This window comes from Montipora foliosa, chromosome 12, assembly GCF_036669935.1.
Source record: "Montipora foliosa isolate CH-2021 chromosome 12, ASM3666993v2, whole genome shotgun sequence".
Classification (NCBI taxonomy): Eukaryota; Metazoa; Cnidaria; class Anthozoa; order Scleractinia; family Acroporidae; genus Montipora; species Montipora foliosa.
Genome location: NC_090880.1, coordinates 39,259,486 through 39,269,485, shown reverse-complemented (window position 1 = coordinate 39,269,485; position 10,000 = coordinate 39,259,486). Strand labels below are relative to the sequence as shown.

At 38.4% G+C, this 10,000-nt stretch overlaps 2 protein-coding genes across 3 annotated transcripts in view; one reads left to right on the top strand and one right to left on the bottom strand.

Moving 5' to 3' along the window:
- LOC137980165 (inactive tyrosine-protein kinase 7-like) overlaps positions 1 to 6,193 on the bottom strand; it is a 24,702-nt gene extending 18,509 nt beyond the window's left edge. For both annotated transcript variants that reach the window (XM_068827541.1, XM_068827542.1), the window contains exons 1-2: positions 5,990 to 6,193; positions 5,201 to 5,515 (exon numbers count right to left, since the gene is read on the bottom strand). In XM_068827541.1, the coding sequence (XP_068683642.1) occupies positions 5,201 to 5,515; positions 5,990 to 6,068 (394 nt within the window). In that variant the 5' untranslated portion in view covers positions 6,069 to 6,193. The remainder of the gene's footprint in view (positions 1 to 5,200; positions 5,516 to 5,989) is intronic.
- LOC137980168 (uncharacterized) overlaps positions 1,845 to 10,000 on the top strand; it is a 29,274-nt gene continuing 21,118 nt past the window's right edge. The window contains exon 1 of the mRNA XM_068827548.1: positions 1,845 to 2,280. The gene's annotated coding sequence lies outside the window, so the exon portion shown is untranslated. The remainder of the gene's footprint in view (positions 2,281 to 10,000) is intronic.

The following is a 10,000-nucleotide window of genomic DNA, read 5'->3' as shown; positions in this document are numbered from 1 at the left end:
ACCGGGGTTGAAAGTCAGATAGGGAAATCATTTATTTTAGGTATATATATTTACATGACGGCGTCGAACGCACTCTCATAATCTTTGATTACTACTAGTTATAACTAATAACAATAAAAAAAATAAGATTTTTTTAAGGAAAGAAGTAATGTTATCGTGACACATGCAGTGGTTGGGGCTTTGAGTACGGTGACAAGCAATTTACAAAGAAGCCTCCAGGAAATTGGAGTGATCTAAGAAGCGCATTTCTGGAGGAAGTAGCACTGCTTGGGACTGAGGCTGGTTACAGTAGCCAGATAACATTTAAGGTGTGAAATGATGATGATGATGATGATGATGATAAACATTCCTTACAGTAAGTCGCTTTTCACAGATAGTTGTTCAAAGCTTTTCAAAAGCAGTGAGAACGACCTGAGATGTTGCTTCAATGACTCTACTTCCCGTGCGTCGTTTAAACGACCCTGGCTATCCATGTAAAAAAAGACGCTGGCTGTTCGTGTAACACAACTTGCCACCCGTGAGCATGACTCGTATATCCTTGCAAAAAATGCGGCATTTGTGTTATAATTATCCTCTTCACAGTGAAAGTAGAAATGATCGAAGGACTTAAAACATGAATTACCGGTATCAAGTTCAGTTTACTGTTAGTGATGCATTTCTCATCTTTATCCCTGTACAATTTAAAAAGTTATTTTTTTTTTTTGGAACTGCCAATGACATGCAAAGGCAGCTGCACACTAGCAGTCTTTTTTTGTCAGTGGACACCAAAAATCTTCACTTTAAAGCTAAAGTCACTTTATTTATTTAACGTTGGTAATTTCTTCAGCTACGAGGCTGGTATCAATGTAAGCTGACGGTGCACCCTTTACCCCCCTCCCTCTGTCAGTGCTCCGTTTTACGGGTATTTAAAGCTATAGCTACACAGATCAGATGAAAGTCAAAACAGACATTGAAGTCACTGAGGATCGAACCGGGGACTTTTTGTTCCGAAAGTCGCGCACTAGCCATCTGAGCCACGACTGCTCTATACAATAATTCTTGGGTTTCTAAACAAAATTCTTTGTTATAATATGTTCATGGAGCTGGTGCAAAAAAAAAGGGTTTGAGAAAACTATGTGATGTTCAACTACCATTTTATGCAAATTTCTGTTGGGAGTCAGGAGTCATGGGTTGATAGTTTCGGCATTGTTGTGTTGCGCTGGACTGAAAAAAATTTGATCAACTATGCACGGGCCAATAAATGAATGTCTTGCAGCGATTTCAATCTAAAGCGCCACAAAGTCTTTTATGTAAAATGGTTTAACAACGTAATATTGAGACTTAAGTCTGCGATGTTTTCGATTGTTATATTTTAATAACCTGTGTAACTCTTCATGGTGTGTTGCTTGTAAAGTTCAATGCTGTTCCATCTCATCTGTCGCCAAAACTTGCTCGGCCGTTCAGTTGTAATTAATTATAATTAATTTGTTTGATGGTTCATGCTACCCGTGAGAATGACTTTCCTACCTGTTTTTATCTGTCCACTTGCCATGCGTTTGACCATTTGCATGGATAACTCAAGGAAAGCTTTCGCGTGAGAGGTCACATTTACGGTTAAAGAGTTATTATTTACAATAATTGAATTACTCTTTTCCTCCCTAGGGTGAGATTGGACATAAGCTTGTAAAGGTGCCTCTGGCAACCACTATCAGTCCATTATTATTGATCTCACCCACCCACCCAATCCAAGCATGTATGTATGTGAAAGGAGGACAGACCACAACACTAGGGTCCCCCCCCCCAATTCTTCAGGAATGTGTGTGTAATAGTCCTTATCTGAAAGACTTCAAAGCGTGAACATTTGTGGGTGTAATTACAGAGGCAGCACAGTTTCTCCTCAGTTATTTAAAGACCCTGACCGTTGGTTCGGCCAGAGTCGAACTCACAACCTCCCACATGGCAGCCCAGTGCTCAACCAACTGAGCCACTATACGTTGTGCACTACTTGTCAGGACTTGACTACAATTCAAAAATGCAGCACAAGTGTGATGTACATGTAAGTGGTATACGTCCAGCTTTATCCACGGTCCCATCTACCCCTTGTGAATGGCAGGACAAGAGGTCTCCACAAGTTTCGATCCTTACAAGCTTAAAAAGTTAATACTTCCTGGGAGGACAAATCAACACGCTTTAAAAACATGATTTTTACTCCTCCAGAAGAATGCAAGAGATTATCGTGCATTAATTCCTCCAAACTGACCGGTCTGGCTGATCAGTTCTGACAAAAGGAAATCACCTAAGGTTAGTGCAAGGTTTATGTCTTATACACTTCTTTTTTTATCCCAAAATATACCTAATTAAGAATATATACACGAAAAAAGGACTCACTACTAAAGATAAAAATATTGAGAACATTGGCACATAAACATAGCAACATTTTAGAACTGAGGAAAAAGGGGTCAAGAATATAGTTTCAGACTGTTACCTTGACTTACAATCTACAACAGGATAAGATGGGTTCGAAAAATATGTGGTGTCATTCTGGTAATTCCCATGCACCAGACTGGAGTAATAATATTCACCAAACAAGGGTAGATATCTACCACTTTCACCAACAATGAGGTGAATATGTAAATGTCAAAAAATGTAAATGCTTCGTTTTCAGTGAAAGTGCACCACTTTCATGTAGCTATCAAGCTAGTTCACAGGCACTTCACTTTTAATACCAGTTGTCTATTAAATTTTACAAAGCGTGGAAGTTGAATCCAAGACAACTGGAAACAAAATCCAAACCAGAAGCGCTTATGAAGTAAATCTGAATTGCTTATTCAACTCCAAGATAGTCAATCAAAATGCATGCATGGAAAGTGCACTATTCACTTAAGTGGTATTATATGTACTAATAATGATGATATTATTATTATTATTATTATTGTAACCTTATTCCAAAGCAGAAAATTGGCCTAATAATGCATCATTATAGGTTACTTTTCATAACATATAGTCCAGTCTCAAGGCTTAAAACAGAAACCTCCATCCTGGATAATGAGACCCAAAGTTCACCACAAAAATCAATTAAGCTGCACCACTCGAAACTAATAGTGCGTTATATTTTGCATACGGTCATACACCTTGTCTTTGCCAATTGTGTTCACCACTAAATCACAACAGCAATCTCAAGGCGACAAAGCATTTAATGACATTAATAATATCAACAACGAAAATAAACCTTATAAGCTTCAAATTCAAAAACTCAGCATTTCAATGAGCAGGTTTGGTTCTTCTGCTCAAATACAGAAAATAAAGCAGTTAAATTATTACTTTGTAACACCACCTTATCTTTGTTTTGACAAACACCTTGATAAATTGTTGTAGCCAGCATGTGCAGAAAGCAGCAACATTGACTACACATATTACTTTAATCTGGACACCTTCTTTCAGGACCTGCTACGAACACAAACTATTATTGTTGTCTAACAATTGACTGCAACTACCTACCTAGAGATGCATTAATTTTAAATACAGAATTTATTAATGACGTGCCCTAAGGATATCAGGATTAAATCTAAATCTTAGATGAGGTTAGAGATAAGGTTTAGTCCCAAAAGAATGTCTTGAGCCAAGGTGTTAACAGTGCAAGGATATAAATCTTCCCGTCTGTAACAGAAAAAAGTATTTCTTCAAAGGGGACATAACACTGACTGCATGAGCTGGACCTTGATGGTCAACGCATTGAGCCCTGAAGCGCCATTGACAAGCAAAATCGTCTGGCGTTAGACAGAGTAAAGTCAATACCTCTCACTCTAACTAACGGAGGTATAAAAAACAAGCTGACGAATCACACAAACTGTATGACCTTCTATTTTACAGGAATATCTAAAAAGGCTCATATCAATGTCATGGACTCACTTGAACAGTTCATATAAACCCCTTCAGCCACAAAATCAATATACACAATGGGACCAAACAAAATTATTCCCTTCCCAAAATCAAAATAAGAAAAGTTTAGGAGCGTTGACAATTAAAGTTGACCAACACACTACAATACCGAAAGCGCCGCCGCCAAAGAAACCTTAAAAGTTTATGAATTCGCAATGAAAAATTTTCCCGGCGTGGAGATGCAAACGACAGCTGTTTTAAACACATGCTAATTATCTTCTAGTGAAAAGAATATGTCAATTCTGTATAATAATAATAATAATTATAAATGATTGAAAATCAAAGTTGACTTCGAATGAACGCAGTATCAGCGTGCAGTACAATATTTTAAATTTCAGGACTAAAATCACTCTAATAAATCAGCAAAATACATCGACAAACATTATTAAAGGAAAATAATTTTAAAGGTTAATTTCATTGATGCGTTACATGATTAGAATTGAATTCTCTCTCATATGTTATCGTTGATCGCTTATAGAGTAAGAGATTGCTTCGCCTTGTACATCAAAAAGAGTTCATTTTAGACTACAGAGGCAGTGCCAAGCCATATATCAGAATGTCTACAAGGGATATTTAACGCCTTAATTCTTCATTGCGGCGTGGTTTGAAGCGCAGAGGCAATCCGCGGAGAAAACGCTAGGATTACCGCAAGAATGTATAATTGTTCCATGCAAAATAAAAAATAAGTAGGCGATCACGTTTCAAAGATTCGAAATCCTGATTACCTTCAAAACACCTTTACTGCACGGTAGCAACAAATGAAAAGCGGTAGACAATCTGCACCCCAAGGAAGAGAGATGAAATAGCAGAATAAACATCTTTAAAAGACATGACATTAAGAATGTCCAGAGAACGATACCGTCCAAATACACGAGAACCGAAAAAAAGCGCAATTCAGAAACAAGACCAGATTTCGACACTTAAAAGCACAGAAGCAAACACAATGAACATTTAGCGGAGAAATTAAAAGCAACTTGTTAATTTCTGGTCTGTCACTTTTTGATTTCATAAAAAGTTCTAGTTAATGAGACAGGCGAAGAAAGTTTTGATACCGCAGAATCTTAGAGATATCTGTACACTTTTCCTTGCCATCTGACAAAGGGAACACCGTTACGTTGTTTATAATTGGAAAAAAACACACAAATTGCAATTTCAGTGATGTTCGATTATAAGTGATGATCAAACTACAATCTCAGTTAAATAGAGCAGGACAAATTTACGCCCTTAAAAATCTCGTGATAGAGGAACTATATGCTCACTCGTGAAAGTGCTTTTCGCTTACCTGTGACACTTAACGTTGCGGATTTGCTGTGTCCCAGAGTTCTCGTTCTGCCTTGTCTTTTGACATAACAGTTATATTCGCCTCGATCATCGAGTTGTGTACTCGTAATTTCTAAAGTACCATCATCTTGTATACTAAACCGAGACAGCGAGTCTGTTTGGATATTTTCTCCATCCTTTACCCAGTGATATTCTATAGCTTTTCCTCCATAGGACGCTGAACATCGAAACGTGACAGTCACTCCTTTTTCCACTGTCTGATTTCTTGGTTGTGCATTCCATGTGAGAGTTGATTGCGAATAAGTAAGCGATGAACCTGAAATGACAGAACAAAATGTTAGGAACGCGTTCCACATGTTGACTCCATCGCTTACCGCCGCCACTAGAGAATTTTTCCTTATCCAATACTTGTGACATTTAACGACTGTTAAAGCTATGCGATAGACAATGAAAAAAAAAACACTGAAGTTTGCAATTCCGATTTTAAAAGACACCAGCAAGAACGAGGATAAATAACAGATAGACAACAAAAGATGTCGCCGACTGAGTGCATTTGCTTTCCCTCTAATTTCCGAAGGTGACAAAATAAGGAGCCTCATTTCGCTGACAAACCATCTTGAAGAGCATTTCAAACAATACTTCAAGATTATAAGATGGCGAATTACTTGTTTTCACGCGCTGAAGGGCAAACCTGCAGCAGTGAAAACGAAAATTTTTTTCGAACGCAATCCTGGCCCTTTTGAATAGCGGCAAAGATGTGTCTAATAATTTAAGGCTGAAGTGTGCTTACCTAACAAGACAAAACAAAACCAAGCCCAGAGACTTAAAACTTGAGTATGCCGTCTGCCATGTTTGAAACTGAGGTCCATAGCGACGTTACTGAACTCACAACCAATTCATACAAGAAGCAAATCGAGAGCGAATGATCAAATCCCTTGCGGTAAGAGAATCTCTCTGGAAATTAGGCCGTATCGGAAATCAAGCGCATTTTGGCTTCAAAGCTTAGTTGAAATGTATCACGTGACTGTCATTCTTAATTATTCTAAGTTACCAGAAGTGAAAATAAACCAATCAGATAACTGCATTAGCCGGCAACTAAATCCAAAAGCGGAAATGACTTTCTGCAGTCCTTATTTATAAAACCCGATTGTCCTTTGTCCTCGTTTAGCACAACACCTTCGCCTGACGTGCTAAAGTTGCTTCCCGAATGTGACTAATTACTTCAGCTGTTATATTCAAAAAACGAGAAAATATGTTTTACAAGTCTTTTTGGAACCGCTTTCAAAAGCGGTCAAAATATGTTGAAAGAATCTCACCGTGTTCCTTGAATAGGAAGTATTGTTATATTCCTAATTAATTCCCTTTGTCGACTCGGAGAACTTGATGTTTTTAGGTACGCATATGAGTTGTCTTTACATCCAAACCATACCAAGAGTTAGTTGCCTCATTTCTGAATTTAATCGCAACTTTCCGGTCGTCAGGCAAAGGCGACTACCAACGCCTCCGAGCACCTTCAAATCATGTCTATACCATGAATTATAAGTATCTATGTTATGCGTCAAGAAATCTTACTAATAAAAGTTAGAGATTTACCGAAGAAACTCTACTTAAGTGACTCATCAGGCAATCTTTTCACATATACTCAATCGTTGAAAAGATAATTTGCATAAACGTAGCAAAAAAAGATCTTCCGCTTTAAACAATTTTATGGAAGAACTGAAACATTACGTGCATGAACATGAAACGAATCTGGCTCTTCTATTTTGCTGTCAAAATCAACATAGGTTTCCTTTTGTACACATGTCTTCAGCTTTCGAATGAGCAATTATTAGACCACAAAGTTTGGCGCTGCCGAAACATTTCTAATTACTTTAAGCACATGGCAGGAAGATAACCAAAGTATCCGTATCGTAAAAAAGAATCCGAAAAAAAAGAAGAAAATTGTGAATTTGTAGGGGGGGGGGGGGGGGGGTTGGGGGCGATAAAGTAGTCAGGAGAAAAGTTTGATGGGTCATGCTGTAAGGCTTGCAATTTCTTTCGTCAGCAGTGCGGATTATCTTACTGGCTTCCGATCTGGAGGAATCATGCGTAAATGACTTGGCAGAAATCCGCGTGAATTGACAAATCTGTAGGAAACTTTCACGGCATGTTTATTTGATACCGTTGTGTTCTAACAGCCGATGTCATGGAAACCCCGTCTGAAAAAAAAAGTAAACTTCTTTTTAAAAAACATACCAGAGATGGATATATTTTTAAAAATTTTAAAATTTGGTGAAAATGTAACTTCATACCGTTTCAAAGAGGATGGGTTCCATTTCTTAGCATGAAACAGGGTCACACTGACACAGTCAGTAGCACTCGCGGCCTTCAACAAATTTAACCGAGAGTTTAATTTTGATGAGGTTTGCAAGTATTCGTGTTCTATAATCTCGACACAGAGGTTTTTCTCTGGTACCTCCGATTTTCCTGTTACGTGAAAGGAGGAAAACATTTGATTTGATTTGTAGGACCTCGTAGTCTTCCCATTGGTAGACCTCTTTTTCTTTACTACGATGAGCTCTCGAATTTAAAAACAGTACACTTACTATTTTTATTTGCTGTAATTCTCCATTCAAGCAAGACTGATAGCGTGATCAGTGTTTCGCATTGTAGTGCTTTCCAGCGATAATTTGTCTCCACGAGGCGTTAAAGGCCTGGACTGGGTACTGCGATCAAATCTCGATCGATAAAGTCAAGCAGTTTTGCCTAAATATTTTAGTTGTTTCATGGAATACCACTAACAATTATTCAGTATAAGTGAGTCCGACTTGATCATTTCTTCACTCGAATCGCCTTTTCTGGTCATCGAGAAAACTCACGTCTCATATCAAATTGATACGTAAGGATTATGATGATGTAAATTGTCAAGTGTTTAATTAGGTTGTAAGTGACCTATCAAATTCAAGGTTGGTAGTTGATGGCTTGAAAATTCTTTAACATTTTTTAAAAGTTTGGGGTGCCAGCCCTTCGTAACAACCATCTACTAAAGAAGAATAGAATGCACTTTTAGCTTAGAGTCGTCACAATCTTCGGTTCAAATTGAATAGAATATTCACCGCGGGCAAGAAAACGAATGAAGTCGCAAACTGATCATCTCCTAGATAGCATGATAGCTCAGGTGACAGAGCTGCTGTGTAGCACGATTTCCTGGACATGTGTTCGAGTCCAGTTACTCCCTCGGGCTAGAACACGGAATAATGAATGAACAATTTGTATAGTAAATCAGTCCATGTTTTATCGATATACTCAAGTGCGTTCCAAGACAGTGAGACGGAAAGATATATTACAAATGAAACGACATCATGGCTGAGAAACCCACCTGCTGCGATGGCAACCAATAAGGCCCCATCAGCCCATACTAATGGGTTTTAAACGCATACGTTTGTAGGCCTTTTCGCCCGAAAACGTTAAGTTGATGTGAAAACGGACTTTCGAAAACCGTTTCAAAAGAGTAGCGTTCTGAAAACACCCCAGTTTAAGTGTAGACAGGAGAAACCGGAGCCATTTGAAATCGATGACGCCGGGGCTCAGAAAACGATTGAAAACTATGAAGTAAAAAGCGCCTGCAAATATTGCCTGTCTTCGATGATTCCGGGGGCCCGTTTCTCAAAAATTCCGAAACGTTTTCGGGCCCGAATAGCAACTTTTCAAACTGCGATCCGCTTATTCTAGAAAGCTGGTCTTTTAACATATTTTCAAGACCAGAACCTGAAAAGATTGTAGACTAGCACAGAAGTCGATTTCTAACTTCGGCGAGAGAGCCGATCACAGACTACGGATTAAACCAATCGTTGAAACTCAGAAAAAAAAAAAAGAAATATCCGAGTTTTCTTTCATTTTGTTCCATATCTGGGTGAACTTCTGAACACAGGAGACTTCATTTCCGTTTTTCATGTATTCTACCATTGCAGTGTGTCAGTGACTGTTATTTTTTCTGACAATAATTTGTTTTTCTTGACAAGACTAAGGGCGTTTAAAGGCCTCCGTCTTTGTAAACAATACACTGTTGACAGGACATTACAAAGAATAAACAAATCAAGTGTGCTTTTTCAATTTTAATATATACATTTTTTCGTTTGTCCTTCCGTCCCTAAAGTGGGTAGATGATGTACGTTGGGGGCCTGACAGGACCCTGGGCGAGCGTGGAGGTCGTGGCCCTATGTCCAAAAGAACTTTGTGTGTGGGATATTGATATCTATTTGGTGTGAGGTTGATATTTGCGAAGAAGGAAACATCTATGCATTAGTATTTATTCAATTTCAAATTTAGTACACGCGCATCGAGGGTGTTGGTACAAACGGAATAAAAACGGATCTTATATTTTGGAGGACACTGAATAAAATTGGTAATTACGTGAGAGAAGAGTAACACTTCCGTGACGCCAGAGGAAGATCCTTTAACCCGTGATCAACAAGTCTTAACATGGAAAAAATAGGTGGATCTCAAAAAATAAAACATCATCGATTAAAAACGAGAAGCTCCAAAAAGCTTACACTGGGCTGCCTGTGGTACGCGTTACACAAAGAACTGCAGCGTTCCAGTTAATTTTTTCAAGTGGGGCGTCATTAAGACCATTTGAGGGGTCACCCACATGTCGCGCCAGCAGAGGCCCTTTGGTTCACACGTTTAATTATTTTGTGATGGCCTGTCCCATTTTAAGGTCTTTTAGTCTTTCAAGCTTTCGTAATAAATTCAGTTTAAAGATAACAAAACACGCTCTTGAGTAAAATTCACTCGTTTCTTCTTTAAATAAATAGTCTGC